At 57.9% G+C, this 16,549-nt stretch overlaps 1 protein-coding gene across 2 annotated transcripts in view; it reads left to right on the top strand.

Annotated features, from left to right (window-relative positions):
• Tbc1d14 (TBC1 domain family member 14) overlaps positions 1–16,549 on the top strand; it is a 78,398-nt gene that overhangs the window by 1,230 nt on the left and 60,619 nt on the right. For both annotated transcript variants that reach the window (XM_010641787.3, XM_033758916.1), the window contains exon 2: positions 8,104–8,821. In XM_010641787.3, coding sequence (XP_010640089.1) covers positions 8,118–8,821 — 704 coding nt within the window. In that variant the 5' untranslated portion in view covers positions 8,104–8,117. The remainder of the gene's footprint in view (positions 1–8,103; positions 8,822–16,549) is intronic.

The following is a 16,549-nucleotide window of genomic DNA, read 5'->3' as shown; positions in this document are numbered from 1 at the left end:
GGGGGGGGGCCACAAGTGTGAAGCTGTTAAAGTGGCACGGGGCACTTTCTCCCCGCTGGGTGCTGGGGTTGGAACCTGGGTCCTAAGGTCAGCGCTCAGCCCTGAGCTTCCCTCCCATCCCCGTGCAGCCTTGCTTTTGAAGGAAGTGCTCTTTGCCACTGTTGGGGGCTCCTGAGCACCCTCGATTATTTCATGCACTGAGGCCAGCTGATGAAGGAGACCGCACTTGCTGCATCCTTGTCTGCATGATGTCAGTACCTGGTTGTGGTCTTGGCCAGGCTTTATGGAGGGTGGGTTGCTTGCTAAGCACTGGCAGGTGATTTCCACTGACCCTGCTAGTCCTTAGCAGCAGTCCTGGAACATTTCCTGTCGCCCAGTTTATCAGGCCAATAACAGCCCAAACTGGGTATGGTCTTCACTTCCCCTCGTTCTTGCCTCTTTCTCTCTCTCTTTTTTGGAGACAGGGTCTCCCCACGTAGCCCAGGCTGTCCTCAAACTCAGAGTGATCCTCCTGCCTCAGCCACCTGAGTGGCCTCTTACAGACTTAGTAGTTCTGTATGCTGTCACCAAGCTGGGCTTGATTCCTGTTTGGGTGGGTTTTTTTTTTGGTACGGGGGTTCGAATATGGGACCTTATGCTTGTGAAGCAGGAGGTGGAACCACTGAGCTAAATCCCCAGCCTGTTTTGTTTTATTTATAAGGTAGGGTCTCATTGTGTTATCTATGCTGGCCTCAGACTCACTGTGGAGCCCAGGATGACCTCAAACTTGAGATCCTCCTGTCTGCCTCCTCCCATTGTCACCTGACTCCTGTCCCTGGTGTCCTTTTATCCCTTGCTGTTTCTCAGTGGTGCCCCCCCAGGGGGTGAATTCCAGTCCTCCTCCCTATGCTCTGTGGAAGACTTGCTCTGAGAGTGAGGACTCAGCTTGCCAGGGGACATGTCTTGAAGCCTCAGGCCACGCTCACGTGGCCGGCCTGCTTGCCCAGTGTGCTGTGGATGCCGCCTTGACACTGGGAGAGGATTTGTCTATACAGAGGAATACACTGCGTGCGAGAGGATGGGAAAATGCTTAGTGTGTTCTATCCCATTTATCAGTACAGTTCCTTGGCCTGAATGGTTTAGAACTTGTGATTGTAGAGCTGGAAGGGCTCGGGTTTGTGCCTCCTAGTGGGTGTGAGGAGAGACGTCTATGACAGGAGGAAGCTGTCCTGTGAGGCTGCGCGTGTGCAGTGGCTGTTTTCTGGGCCTGCTCATGCAAATGTGTTGCTAAAAGTGGACTGAGTTGGCTGGCCCTGGTGGTGCCCAGCGGAGAACAACACCAGCCTCGTCTAAGTCTTCGCTCGAGCTTGGTATGATCCTGAGAGTGCTCTGGCTTTCTGCCCCTAATCTCATCACCTGCCAGTCAAGGTTGGATCTAGTACTGTCCGCATTTTCCTACAAGGAAACTGAGCCACAGGGAAGTTTAACAAATCCAAGGTCACACAGCTGGTGAGGGGAGGAGCTGGCATTTGAACCCAGGCAATCTGCCGTGGAGCATGCATTATTTTTCCTGTTCGTTTCATTTTAAACGCAATTGAAGTCCAAGAGGAAAGCATAAACAGTTGAGTGTTCAGCTTACTGATAATCACCAAGTTTAGGGTCTTTATTCTTGTTTCCAGCGAGGCCCGAGTGGGCTTTGATGTCAGATCTGGTCTGTTCCAGTTCCCTTGCTGCGTGGGGGCAAATCCCTTAGCCTCCCGACTGTTGATGCCGTGTGCGTGGCAGGCTGCTGATGGGTAGGGTTCATGGTGGTGCATGGCAGATGCCTGGCGGACGACTTACTTTATTGAGAATTAAGAGTCTAAGTTGGCCTCCCATTCACTCCCCAGGGATTTAAGGCAGCTGGATTTGGCAGTGCACTAAGTGTGGCCGGGCCTTTTGGAGAGAATGCTCCATATGTCTGTCCTTAATTTAAAATGTCCCACTTACGCCTTATGTCTGTGTGTCTTTTTTTCCTTTTTGGTAGCCCTGGGGATTGAACCCGCGGCATGCCACCATGAGCTGCACACACTGTCAAGCCTGGCTCTCGCTAAGTTGCCAGGCTGGCCTCAACTTGCTGTTCTTACCCCTTGGCCTCCCGTGTCGCTGGCGAATAGGCAAGCACCACACTCCCAGGCCACTCGTGACTCTTAAAATTTATTTATTTATTTATTTTGGTCCCCGGGATCGAACTTGGGACCTTGTGCATGCAAGGCAGCAGTGGTGCCACTCAGCTAAATCCTGGGCCCCTCGTACCTTTTAAGTGTAACCACAGGTGCCCAGTGTGAGTTAAAGGTCTGTTCCTAGGGCTACGAAGGAGCCTTTGGGGACTTACCGGTTTAACCCCAGCTCTGTCCTGATGTGCTGTGTATTCATGGTGAAACCCTATCTAAACAGCACTGTGCTAAGTTCAGGTTGTCCCACTCACCTTCCAGAGGAATGTGTGTGCCTCTGGGAAAAAGACTTAGGGCTATTTTTATCTTGAAAAATTATTCACTTAAAAAACAAACTACTTTTGTGACTGGCCTTCCTGTCCCACTCGGTGCCAACCAGCTCGTTGGTTTAGGAGAGCGTGTGCGCCATCATCACGGACAGCCTGGCTTCCAGTCTGCCGCTCACCTGAGCCTGGCAGGGCGGGAGGTTGCCTGGCCGCGCACAGACACGGAGCTCCGTGTGCCCTGCCATCTGAGCCGGGAGGGCAGAGGCAGCGAGCGGCTTGGTTAATGCGGAGGCACCGGGACCTGCGTGGAAGAAGAGTGGCGCAGCCCACGGGGCCCTGTGCAGAGCAGACCCACGCGCAGGGTGCTGCACAGGCACCAGGGTCCTTGTTGGTGTCAGGGCCTCACTGCCGGGCTTTGCTGAGCTGACATGCGGCCTGGAGGAGCGACTATGCCCAGGAGGACCCGTCCCTCCCATGGTCACCTCCCTCCCCGGGAGGCCTCCTGGAGGTGATGGGGCGCTGGAGACGGAAGACTCAGGTGGGGCCCTGATGTGAGACCCAGGGGTCGCTGCTTCCGCTCATGCCTGTGACATGGCAGGGTGTGGCCTGCTGCTTCCCACACCGTGAGGACTAGGAGGGCCGCCTGTCTGTGTTCGGCCTTCCTAGGCAGTAGTGCTTCCAGGGCCTCAGTTTCGTCCTCTGTACAGTGGGTGGTCTGCGCACAGAACGGCACATTCAGCTTGGAACTGTGCCTTGGATTCACTGCACCATAGTGGTCTGGCGCTCCCGGGTGGTGGCCAGTGGTGCAGGCCAGTCCTGCTCTCTGGAACCTGGGCTCTGGGCCTGTGTGCGTGGCTAACCCTTAGGGATGTAGGGATGGGGCCGGTGGGCGCAGAGCTGGGCGAGGGAGGCCTGGCAGCCAGGTGAGTTCCTGGTCCCCTTCGGGCTGCATGGGAAGGGCTGCTTGTGGCAAGCGTCCTGGAAGGAGCAGCCCAGAGGAAGAGGGAGCCGCAGACGGCAGCAGCGGGCCCTGAAGCCACCAGCAAGGGAGAGCTGTTTTCCCGTCAGGGCTGCCTGAGTCACTGGGTTTGGTTTCTCTAAACAGTTGCTGTCATTTATAGGGACTTTGGTGCAGACCCCACTCACTGTTTCTTAAGGAAGAGAAATCCAGGGGTGGCTGCTGTGTGGGACTGCACCCCACATCCCAGATCACAGCAAGCCCTGCCCCTTTCTGCCGTGCGTGGCCCTGAACACCCGGAGATGCTGCTCCAGCCCGAGGGGCAGTTTTCCTCTCTGCTTCCTGCCAAGCTGTGTTGGGACAGGCCGATAGAGTTCAGGCGCTCTGGTCGTGTGGAAGACAGCAGCCCTCCCTTATCCGGGCCTCACATCTTGCCTGTCTCCCCTGTCCAGAAGGTGATGAGTAAGCATACTTGGCCCTGGCCTCCCCAGGGGGCTGCTCCCCTCCCGGGGCCTCTGAGCACCTGAAGCTACACAGGCAGCCGTTGCCACCTCGGGGGGATTGTGTCATGGGGTATTTGTGATGTGGACCGGGGAAGACGCGTAGAGGGAGGAATCTCGCTTCCCAGTGCTGTCCGGCCAGTGTGGATGGTGCTTCTCACCGTCAGCCCAGTACCCAACCAGGTGGCCCTCACGAGTTCCCCGTCTCTGCTGTCCGCCTGTGTCGCTAAGAAGCCCGTGGTAAGGGTTTCGTTTTGTATTGCGGCCTTGGTGACTTTTGGTTCTTGGGACATTGTGGGTGACATCCTTGTTGATGTTGCCCAAAGCAGCCTTAAGCAGAGCTGGCCGCAAAGCGTCAACCCCCAGATTGGCTCATTTTAAGAAGCAAGTCTGGTGAAGCTTACGTGACTCAGAAGCACCTCAATGACACTGAGGCAGCACAGGACCCTCCCGCTAACACCACGGCAGAGACAGCTGGCCCGTGAGGCCACGGGGCTCAGTAGGAGATAACAGAGTAGCCAGGGCCGGAGTAATCGCACCCAAACTCTGTTCCCACGAGTAACACCTTCTTACCTAAGGACAAGATTCTAATTACAACCCATAGTTTGTCTACTCTGTCCTGGATTGGAGGTTGCTGATGGAACGTGACCCAGCTCTCGGCAGATGCGTTCAGGTGGGACTGTCCGTGAGACCTGCCCACTGGAGAACTGAGTTGTCAGTGCCAGTTAATCCAGCATCACTACGAGCTAGGCTTTGGGTCAAGGCGAAGTCCAGAGGGGAGAGAGACCTGGGGATAGTTGTAAAATCCGGTTGTTTTGGGTGGGGCGCGGCCAACAGGCACGGGTAAGGAAGGAGCCAGCCCCTCAGCTTTCTGGGAGAGTTGGGGTTTCTTCTCCCGAAAGCACTGCTGTACTGGCTGCTGTGCTGCCCTCAGGAGCCCTGGGTCCTGAAGGCCTCGCCTCAGAGAGCGGCCGGATGTTGGGAAGCGGAGGCTGGTAGCGCATGGTGAGCGGCTGTCAGCCAGGGGGAGAGCCCGTGCCTGCTCAGCTGACGCGCAGGCCGGGTCTGTTGGAAGCGTGTGACTTGGAGGCAGGCCACCTGCCTCTGGCCGCCGTCCAGAGTCCACCCCGCAGCCTTGTCTCACAGGCGCGTGCCTTGTTTGTGCAACCTCCCCCGTGGGCCACCAGCAGAGAGGGTGGCCTGGAGCGTGGGCTTCTGGTTTTATGGCACCGGTGGCACCAGGCGGAAGGGCTCGAGTCCGGGTGGCCTTGGTCTTTGAGGAGTTTGGTCTAGAGTGTGTCACAGGCAGAAATACTCTTTTCCTTTCATTTCCTTGAAGGCCGACACCCTGTTCCTGAGGTTTAAGGAATTTAAGGTGGAAGTGGGATCAGCAGAGGCCTCAGAGGTCACCTGGCTTCTCCCTGGAAGAGGCCCTAGGGCTGCCATGGAGGCTGGGACAGAGGCTGCACCATGGGCTTGGGGCTCTCGGCCCTGGCCCTCCTTCCTTCCAACTGCACTTCGCTCGGCTGGGTGCAGAGAAGGGGTCCCTGGAGTGCTGGTTGGAGCCCCGCTTTTTTTACTGAAATGCCTTCCACTTCCCTAAGCGGAGGTCAGTGGGCACCTTCCGCTTGTCTAGGTGCTGATCTTCCTAGAAGAGCGGACACGGTAAGTGTTCTGACCCCCGCCCCCCGTGTCAGGATTTCTCGTGGCAGGCCCACCTCTGTTTCTGTGGCCAGGAAGTAGAGTGAGATGCATGGTTACTGGGCACCGATGTGTGTCGGCATTTTCACCAGGCCTCTGCTCTTATCTCAGATCTGCCTGTGAGGAAAGTGGCACTGCCCTCCCGGCTCCCGGCTGGCAGGAGGGGGTGCAGGCCCTGCCGCAGCTCTGCATCTGAGGCCGCAGCTGGGCTGGATTTCCTCTTCCCTGGATGGCTTACTGCAGTTTGACCTGGGGGAGCATTGATGGCATTTTGATAATTCTTTTTTTTTTTTTTCTTGTGGTACCGGGGATCGAACTCGGGTCCTTGCACTTGCAGGCAGGCCACCGAACCGCTAAGCTAGATCCCCCGCCTGTATTTTGATAATTCTAATCACCCTTGATGTTGGAGGTGTGCTCTTCAGCATGTGACAAAATGTTCTCTATTGTGCCTACTTTTAATCAGAAGAAGGCAACTTCCAAATTTGCATGTTTGAGTCTGTGCTCTTTTTATGCGTTGTGTTATTCATAGCGTGACAGCTTGAGGGTTTTCGCAGGGCAGAAACACAGAGCTGGTGAGCGGTGGCCTTGCCTTGAGGGCACATGGCTGTGGGACTTGGGGTTCAGGGCAGAGTAAACCATGAACCCTTTGGATGTGTTCATGTCTGCTGAGGTGATACCTAGGTCCTTTGAGAGGATCGACTGAGTTTAAGAGACAGTTTCTTTTGTGTCATTTAAAAAAAAGTTTTTTTGATACTCTTGTTGCATTGCCCAAGCCAGGCTCAAACTTGTCATCCTCCTGCCTCAGCCTCCCATAGTCCTGGGATTATAGGCATGTGCTGGCACAATCAGTTCATTTTTGGCAACACTTCTGTAGTTTTGTTTTTGTGTCAGACTCTAATTTTGTGTGTATTTTTATTTGGGCGAGGTACAGTGTGGCTCTTAACTTTCAAGAAAATTTAATAATCAGTTATTACAATAGGGGATTAGATAACCTTCCTTACTCACTGGATTGCATTTGAGGTGTTTATGTAGGTTCAGTCTGTTTCTGGATTCTGCCTTTTGATTTATTGTGGCTCATTGCTGTTTTTGCCTCACGCTGCGAGGACTGCCTGGCCTCTTCCGCATTTGGGAGAGGAGGCTCCCTTCCCCTTTCTGCTGCTTTCAAACTGTCTGCTTGGGCTGGGTTGATCTGGGAGAGGCTGAGAGAACAGCACACTCTGCCTGCAGCTCCTGGCCACTTGAGGACAGCACAGTGCCCTGGGGGCCAGGAATCCAGTGGGTGCTTTCCTGGGGGCCTCAGGCAGAGTTAGAACCCAGGGATGTCTGGAGTCCGAGGGCCGTCCTCTACGCTGTGCTACCTGTGGGTTAGACTCCAGGGTGCAGTCTGGTTTCTTTAGTGTTGACATTTTAAAGATGAAGGGTCACTTGTCGTGGCCTGGGGCTGGCAGTCTGCAGCTTGGATAGGGCCCTAGGTGTGTGGCACCAGCACTTTGAGTCTTCTTTTGGTTGTACTGGGGATCGAACTCAGGATGTGGCACTTGCTGGCAGGTGCAGTGGCGATGCGCTAAATACCCAGCACTCTTGACTGCGTACTCAGTCTTGGGCTTTGTCCTATTACTGATCATCTCTCTTCCTGCGCCCTTCTCCCGACCTCTGCCGGCTGATCAGGTCAGTGTGAGCCTGGGCACCATGAGTGTGACAGTGTCACGAGAGGCACAGCCAGCTCCGGCGTGCCCAGGCAGCGTCCCCGGCAGCACCGTGTGCGGTTTGTCGTGCTGTCTTCCTGCCCTGTTAGAGAGCTCTGGATTTGTGTGCTGTCTCAGAGCAGATGCTCCTCTCCTGCGGGTTATGAATCCGCAGCTTCTGACGGAGATGTCCTGCTTGTCGTCTCCCTGCGTGCGTCAGCGCTGTGTCGCTGTGGCACAACGCCTCAGATAGCTGAGAAGAGGGGTTCACTCGGACGCCCGCGTTCCGTTGGGAGGCGTTGGGCGTCGCTTGGCCCTGCCGCCCTGGGGCTGTGGTGGACTGGACCTTGGGGTGGGAGCGCCGGGCAGAGGAGGGAGCAGAACGACAGGGAGGGCGAGGGACTCCCTCCTGTGGGGCCGCTTCCGAAGAGCCACAGGCTGAGGACTGAGCCCATAACACCGCGGCCTTTGGGGCCTTCCAGACCCACATTACAGTTCCTTCTCCCTCAGCAGACAAGCTCCTCCGAGCAGCCCCCTCTGTTCGGCACAGTCCCGGTGCTCCCAGGGTGGTGCCGGCCGTCAGGGCTGTGACTGGCGGGCGACGGTGATGGCAGTGGTGAGGAGGGTGGCTTGCCCCAGGCGTGCCGTTTGGGTTGTCTCCTGCTATTTGACGACATGGCAGTGGGTGCGTTGACTCCTCAGGGCATCCTGGGAAGGTCAGGCCCTCCGAGCTGGGTGCCGAGAGGCAGCACCTTTGGGTTTGTTGTCCAGCTCCTTCATCTCCTGTCTGTGTCTCTCTAGTTTCTGGGACCAAGATGACTGATGGAAACCTTTCCACCTCTACAAATGGCATAGCCCTGATGGGCATTCTGGACAGGCGGCCGGGAAACACGCTTCAGAGCCTGCAGCACACGAGCGTCACGGCGCCGGAGTACAGGCCCAGGCTGAAGCTCGAGGTCTTGGAAGACCGGGACAGCCTTCAGTCGGTGGACTCCGGCATCCCTACCCTGGAGATCGGCAACCCCGAGCCTGTGCCCTGCAGTGTGGTCCACGTGAAGAGGAAGCAGTCGGAGTCTGACATTGCCCCCGAGCGGGCCTTCCAGAGTGCGTGCCCGCTGCCTTCCTGTGCGCCCCCGGTCCCCAGCGGTGCCGAGCGGGAGCAGGTTGTGCGGAAGTCCTCCACCTTCCCCAGGACCGGCTACGACGCGCTGCGGCTCTGCAGCCCCACCGCCAAGGCCCTGAGCCGCAGTGACGATGTCTCCCTGTGCAGCGTGTCGAGCCTCGGCACCGAGCTGTCCACCACGCTGTCTGTCAGCAATGAGGACATCCTGGACCTCCTGGTCGCCAGCAACTCCAGCGCCATCGTGACCCTGGAGAGCGATGACAACCTGCAGTTTACCGACGTCACACTGAGCTCCACTGAGGAGACCGGTGAGGCGCACCCTCCCGGCTGTGCTGCAGACTCCCAGGAGGGGAGGGAGCCCAAGCTGTTAGGACCGCTAAGCAGCTTCTTTACGAGGTAACGTCGTCTCCGTGCCCGGCAGTGGCCTCTCGTGCTCTGTAGTCTGGAACCTGTGCCATGCCGCTCTCCTGGTGGGGTCGCCATGCCTCCCGCAGCCCTGGGTCCGTGGAGCTGTGTGTGGCACTGCGTTGCTCCCGCCTGCCTGTGGCTCTGTATCCTCAGAGCCTCCGCACAGCGCAGGCCACTCTCCCACATCCAGCCTCCCTGTCAGGCCGGGCCCTTGCTCCAGTGACCTGAGTTTGGGGCCAAACAGGGCTTTGCCGACGGTGCTGTTGGGGTGGCAGCTCACTCTGTGCTCGGGTCGCGCTCCCTGTGCTGTCAGTGTCATGTGCGGTCCACCCTCCTGCTCCCGGCCTGCCGGGTCAGCTTCCGCTTCCCAGGGTGCTCTGTGCTCTGTCCAGTGAGCGTCTGTGCCCAGGTCACTGCTCTAGAAGGCCAAATATGCAGACGGTGCCAGGAGGGACCTTTGGGCATGGGGCCGGGCTTCCCGCCTGGGGTGAGAGGGTGGTCCTCGGTCAGTCACTGGGATCCTGGCTGCCCACGCCGTGGGTGCTGTGTGCAGGCCCGGGGCTTTGGAGAGTGCACGTTCCATTTCCATCCGGCCTCTGAGGCCAGGCTCGGCTGGGTGGGTGGCATTTCTGCCACTCACCCTGGTGCTTCATGCCCCCCTTGCAAAGCCCCCGTGGGAGCTGTGGCAGGACGTGGCGTGATGTGCTGCTGGGTCCCAGGCTGTCCTGTGGTTTGGGGGTACTTTTTGTTTCTGAGGTTCTGAGAGTAGAGCCCCACTCTCAGAACTCTGGGGACACCATGTCAGTCAGGGCCCCTCCTGAGGCTGTTGTGGCCCAGCATAGTGCTGGGCTCTGACGGGGGTGGCTGAATTCCTTCTACTCAAGTGAGTGTCTTCAGCTTTCCCTGGTTTTCTTTGTCTGTTTATCGATTGTTTGCATTCCTAGGGGTTGAACCCCCTCGTGCACTTCTTCTTCTTTTTTTTTTTTGGTTGAGACGGGGGTCTCATTATGTAGTTGAGACTGACCTGGAACTCACTATGCAGCCCAAGCTGGTCTTGAACTCCCAGCGATCCTCCTGCCTCAGCCTCCTGAGTGCTGGGATTACAGGCGTGCACCACTACGCCAGGCCTGCATTCTTTTTTTTTTTTGGTTGAGACGGGGGTCTCATTATGTAGTTGAGACTGACCTGGAACTCACTATGCAGCCCAAGCTGGTCTTGAACTCCCAGCGATCCTCCTGCCTCAGCCTCCTGAGTGCTGGGATTACAGGCGTGCACCACTACGCCAGGCCTGCATTCTTTTTTTTTTTTGCGTCAGGGTCCCACTGTGTTGCTCAGTCATCCAGGCTGGGCTCAAACCTAGGATGCTCCTGCCTCAGCCTTCCAGAGTGCTGGGGCCATTGGCGTGGGCCTGTCCATGAGCACCGCTGGGGCCTGTTAGATGGGGGTCATCCTGAGCTTCAGAATCCCAGGAAGAGACTGGGGGAGATTTCACATCACCTGAGGATCCCTGGTATGGGCTTGGGCTGCCTGGGAAGGCGCATGGTGGAATTTGGCCTGGGCCTCAGCAGACTGCACCCGCCTCCTAGCTGTGTGACCCTGAACAAGGGACTTCGCCTTTCTGAGTTGGTCTCTCCTCCCTAAGTGGCATTAACAAGAGCCGAGTGCGAGTGCTCCTGGGTCACTGCTTGTGCCCCTCCCTTCGTTGCCTCCCCCATCTTGCTCCACACTTCGGCGTCTCCACCTAGGGTGATGCGCCCTTCTTCATTTCGTGGGCTGATGGAGGGTGAGTTGAAGGGGATGATGTAGGCTGTGCCCTGCCCTGTCTCCTGTCCCCTCCTGTGAGTGACACTTGCCTGTTTCCTGTTTTGTTCCATGGTGCTGCCCTCCCGATCTTGTCTTGATGGCACTATTCCTGAGAACCCCGGTTGTTTGTGTCCCTCTGGAAACAGGAATGCGCCCGTGCATAGGGGCCACTGTGCGCTGAGCTGGAGCCTTTGTCCTGGAGCACAGAGGGCTAGAGAAGCCTCAGTCCGGGATGCCCGGAAGGTGTGGCTCTGCCCAACAGGTCCCTGGCTCCAGAGCTCAGCCCAGGCCTGGCCTGTGGCACTTTTGGTGGAGGGCAGAGCTGGGCTGGCGCCCCACTGTCCTCTTCCACGAGGGATCTCTGGGCTCGTGGGAGGTGGAGATGGCCAGGAAGCGTGACCGGCAGCCAACCTGTTGGTGACCCCAGGGTGTGGGGAGGCAGCGTGGGGAGGCAGGAGCGGGCAGAGGCCCGGTGGCCATGCGCCCTCCCTGCCCCCTCCCCATCCTGGGAGGTCACAGATAAGCGACTGGGGGTGGCCAGCAGTCAGGTGCACTGCCAAGGGTCAGCCGGACCGTGGCTGAGCATGTGGCCCAGGGCAGGTAGAGTGGCCTCTGAGCTGTGGGTGGGCAGTGATGGAACAGCTACCACACTGTGTCAACTTCCTGGAGCTCCGCAGGTAGGAGCTTTTGATGGCCCAGACCTATTTTTGTTTCCTGAAGGTGTCTGCTCTTCCCCACACTACCTCACTCCTGCAGGCTGCAGCACAGCTCTCCTCAGGCACCACTGGCCTCTGGAGTATGGGTGGCTGCCCTCCATAGCATCCCTGGCCTCTCCTGCTAGATGGCCCGTAGTGCACCCTGGCTGTGATGTTCAGCTGTCCCCGGGCAGGGGGTGGGAGCCTCTGCTGTGTCCTGAGCTGGCGCCTCGTCCTGTGTAGAAGAGGAGGCCTGTGTGGGGAGCCTGCATCTCAGAAACCAGGCAGCGAGGGTGAGAGTCCAGTGGTGCGGTTGCTTGGCACTTGCTCCCCTTTGGAGACGAGGAGGCTTCTTGGGAGCCAGGGCCTAATCTGCCCACCTGCACCAGCCTGGCGGGCCTTAACTGGCTTTGGCGGCGCCCCTCTTCTCCCAGGTGCCTTTCCTGAGTCCTGTGGGTGGTGCCTGTGCCGGGCTAGGGGAGCCTGCTGCACAGTGGTTCTACAGAGCGACAGCGGGGGAGGTGAGGCCACATTTCAGACCTGCTATATTTTTGTCAGAGTTCACTTTGCTCTGTAATTCTGCTACATGGACAAGTTTGTAACCATTGGCTTAAAAAAATCTTCAGCTCTTTGGGAGGATGAGGCAGGACGATCATGCTCGAGCTCAGCCTGAGTGACATAATGAGACCCTAACTCAAAGAAGAAAAAAAGGGGCAAGGTTGTAGCTCAGTGCAGAGGTTCTGGGTCCTTCCCCAGGACTGAAAAGGCAGACTTCAGATGGACACTTTGACTCCTCCTGAAAGTCTCAGCCCATTTCTGTTCCTCATGCACCCAGGCTTTTGGCACTTGGCCCTTTGGAGACCGACGGCAGTGCTGAGAAGGAGCTGCGCTCACTGCTGTCTGTTTAGGGGAACATTGGCCACTGCAGTGGGACCCGGTGCCAGGTGCCCTTGGCTGCCTGTGTATGCAAGGGGGCTGTGGGCTGCTGGCTCACCCACCGGGCCACTGTCCTCCAAGTGTCCCTGGACGGCAGCGAGCACCGTGACTGTCCATTCCCGAGTGTCGCAGTACCCTTTCCCGCTCCCATTTGTGGGAGAGCAGAACTGGACATGAGGTGGAGACCCTCCCATCTGCTGCCCAGCTTGGCCAGGCTCCTGCAGCACCGCCACACCTGTGTTTCCGATGCTGCAAGCAGGTGCAGAGGAGGAGGGGCTCTGTCCGGTGTCCTGGTGGCTCCTGATCCTGCTGCGCCCTGGAATCGAGCAGGCCGCTCAGCGGCAGCCATTGCTCTCATCACTCCTGTGTTGTTCCCAGGGCCGGCGCAGTGCTGACTCCTTTCTGTGACTTTGAAATCACCTCATTCCTTGAGTCCACTCCCTTTGTTCAGATTTCTCGAGTGGTTTCTGTATCGTTCCCTAGAATCTGGTCAGTTTGTGCCAAGTCTCGCTCATAGTTGAGGAACCTGAGGCGATGGTGGGAAATAGCTCTCCAGAGGTACAGAAGTGACCTGGGTCTGTGGCCTTCCGGCTTCCAGTCTGCCGGGCAGGACTGAGTTCCAAGCCGAGGTGCCGAGATGGAAGGGGAGGCCGTGCAGCACGGTGCGGCAGCGTCGCGTCGTCTCAGGTCCTCGGACTGCCCGGCCTCCTTCCCTCCCGCCGTGTCCCTCAGCACCAGCGAACCGAGCTGCGACACGAAAGCCTTTTCCACGAATCTGCTTGAGTCCCTGGTGACCTGGGCCGGGCAGAAGACGCTTGCTGTGTGCCGAGCTGGTGCTGGGTGCAAGGCCGGAACTCGCTGGCGCTGGGGCTCAGGGTCCCATCAGCAGGAGGAGCCAAGGTACCCACGCTTCAGGCTGGGTGGGTGAAGGAGCAGTGGGGGCCCAGGCCCTGCGTCCGTCCCTCAGCAGTGAGCAGAGGGGAGAGGTGAACCCAGCGGCCAGCTGGGCTTGGGTAGGAGCCCGCTCGGGAGCAGAGGGGCAGAGCTGAGAGCCTCGGGGCGATCGGGACCCAGGTCTCTGAGAGAAGGGGCCGAACGTGGTGGCCGAGGGAGGCAGTGCTGCCCAGCGCTCCGTGTTGTCTCCCTGGCATTTCCCACTGCTGAGATGGCAGAGAGGCCGGCCTTGGACAGTGGGGCTGGGGCCCCATCTCCGCTCCTTCGTGCCCGAGACCACACTTTTTCTGCGGAGCACGCCAGCCTCCTTCTCGTCACCATGGGCACAAGGGGGACCTTGGGCTGGAGCAGGTGCAGGCCAGGCGCTGCCAGCCTGCGCTGGGGAGTAGGTGGTGCCCTGTGAAAGAGTGGGAGGAGGAAGCGGGAGCCCTGCGGTGTGCGGCTCCCCTGAAGGCCCTGTGGGCAAGCAGGGTAGCACCTCGGGCCTGTGAGGCCTACGCGCTGCTGTGGAGGGGGTTGGCGAGGCCAGCACCGGGCCTCCGTTGGCAAGCGCAGGCCCGAGGGAGATCCAGGGTTCCCGGCTGGAGCGTCTCTGTCACTCTGGGGTGTCCTTCATTTCCCCTGTGTGCTCCACAGGACACACTTCTCCTGGGACCTCTGGCCCTGTTTTGATCCCACCCCAAGGATTTACTTTCCCTGGCTGTGAATTCATACTCTGGGTAGATTTTCAACAGCTCACCCCTGGTGATCACAGAACATTGCACTGTCCAACTGCCCGCTTTGTGTGGCTCGGCTCTTCCCCTGCCTGGGTTCCACACCCGGGAGGTCTTCGGTGACCTTGTCTGGAGACGTTTCCCTGACACCCGCCGAGCTCCCCATGGAGGTTGTCTGTTGTGTCTGGAGAGGATGGCTAAAGGGGCCACGGGAGGCCAGCTCTTTGGGGGACCTCAGGGCTGTCAGGGTGCCTCGCAGGCTCTAGAGAGTCATGGGGACAGCAGTGCTAGGAGGAACAGCAGGGCTGAGAGTCTGCTGGTCTTTGTTGTCTTTTGGCTGTAAATCACAGCCATAATAGTTCATTTACTGAGTGATTGTGGGGTACCGAGCATTATGCGGTGTCCATAAATGTGCTTCTCATCATACTTTAAAGATTTACTGAGCCAGGCATGATGGTGCACGCCTGTAATCCCAGCACTCGGGAGGCTGAGGCAAGAGGACTGCCATGAGTTTGAGGCCAGCTTGGGCTACAAAGGGAGACCCTGTCTCAAAATACCAAAAAAAAGAGAAAGAAAATGTCATCATGTATTTTAGAAACAGGGATGTAGCTCAGCAGGGCAGTACCTGCCTGGCAAGCGCAAGGCCCCGAGTTTGATTCCTGATATTTAAAAAAAAAATTTTTTTTTTTTTCTCTTACTAAGCATTTGCTGTATGCCAAGGCATGAGTCTGGGTCAGTGGTGGCAAACCAATGGCACGTGTGCTGCAGCGGGCTATTTGTATCCTTGAAAGCTCTAATAGGTTCGCCATCGCTGGTCTAGGTGCTTGGGATTCATCTGGGAATGAAACAAAGACCCCTGTGCTCAGAGAGCTCGTGCTCCAGAAGGGAGGCAGATGGAAAACACACTCATTAAATTGTATGCGTGTGCGTGCATATGTGCGTTGTGTGTGGCCAGTAATTCTGGCGATGTAGCAAAGAGAAGGTGGTGGGAGGTGCTGTGGGTGACAGTGGCCCGGAAGGGGAAGGGCACGGACAGGGCAGGGGCAGGCCAGGATGTGGGCACGGAGGCTCCGAGGGAAGCCTGGGAGCAGGTGGAGGGCACCCGGCCTTGCAGGGCTTGGCTGGGTCCCAGTGGATGGGGAGCGCTGCAGCTGTAAGTGGCGGTTCTGCCCAGGACCCGAAGCGTGCTGGCCCACGGCCCAGCGGCAGGAAGGTGGAGGTCGCCACCCCTCAGAGCTTGGCAAGGGAGTTGCCTGCTTCTGGGCTCCTGTCTCCTCGCTGGCTGTGAGCCAGGGCCACCCTCAGCTCCACACGGCCCCTCCTCTTCAGAGCGCCCCGGTGTGAGCCCATCACACTTGGAGTCTGTGGCCAGGAAGAGCCCGGTGTTAAGGGCCCAGATTGGGTAAGGCCCTTGGAGAATGGCCTCCCTCCCAAAGCCCTCTGTGCTGTGTCAGTGCAGGCCCAGGAGTGGCTGTCCATCCCCTCACAGTGTGCCCTGGCCAGGAGAGGGGCGTTACTGGCGGACCCTGGGGAAGGGAATGAATCGTGGCTGCATCTGGACTTTGGCTTCTTCCTTGAGATTCGTTTTCTTTTCTTTTCTTGGTCTTTTGAGACAGGGTCAGGCAGGCCTGACTTCACTGTGTGGCCAGGCTGGCCTTAAACTCACTGTGATCCTCCCTTTTCACCCTCCTAGGTGCTGGGCTCACAGGTGTGCGCCGCCTCGTGATGCTTGGAGGATTTTATTTGCTTTATGGAGAGCAGTTTGGGGCAGGTGTGGGCCAAGCAGGGAGGCCCTTCAGAGACTGCTGCAGGGGAGTTAAGGCAGGATGTGGTGGGGGCCCCAGCGGGGTGGTGGCAAGGGAGAAATAGTAATTTGAAAATCAAAAATGGGGTAGGAAACGACTCTAAAGAGCTTTGGCGTTGGCCAGCGGAAGACCATTGTTGGTTTTGAGTCTGAGAAGGTGTGGGTGTTTTCCAGGAGGGGACGGCACAGGACTGGGTGGGAGTGTGGGCTTGGGAGTGGGCTGGCCGCAAGGTGGTCTGCAGGGGGACAGTCACCGCGGAGGGGAGAGGGGACGAGAAGAGGACCAGGGTGTGAGCCAGGGCAGCTGATACCAAGATGCCTGGGAGAGGAGGAGAGAGGTGCAGGTAGGGGAGGTAGGCGGGCCACAGAGGCCGGCATCATGGAAGCCAAGTGAGGCACTGAGGCCTGGCTATGGGTAGGCACTGTGGGGACGGGAGACGGTGCTAGGCGCTGACCCTGGCCAAGTTGTTGCGGTGGAAGCTGCAGGTGAAGGTACAACCGGTGAGTTCAAGGGAGGAGGCGAGAGGGCGCGTTGGAAACCCTGAGGCCAGTGTGGTGGGTTCGTGCAGAGTGGAGAAAGAAGGGAGTCATAGCTGCAAGGAGGAGTGGTGCGAGATCATTTCTTTTTCTTTTTAAACTGGAGGAATAATATTTTTTTGTTTACTGTTGAATGTTACCTAGTAAGCCAGGTGTGGGGGCATAGGCCTGTAATCCTAGCACTCGGGAGGCTGAGGCAGGAGGATCAATTCCATGCCAGCTTGGGGTATGTATTGAGCTAGGCCTGCCTGAATTACAGTGACACACTGGCTCA

The sequence above is a fragment of the Fukomys damarensis genome, unplaced genomic scaffold, assembly GCF_012274545.1.
Source record: "Fukomys damarensis isolate Sample0158 unplaced genomic scaffold, DMR_v1.0_HiC HiC_scaffold_35, whole genome shotgun sequence".
NCBI lineage: Eukaryota > Metazoa > Chordata > Mammalia > Rodentia > Bathyergidae > Fukomys > Fukomys damarensis.
This window is presented reverse-complemented; position numbering and strand designations above follow the sequence as displayed.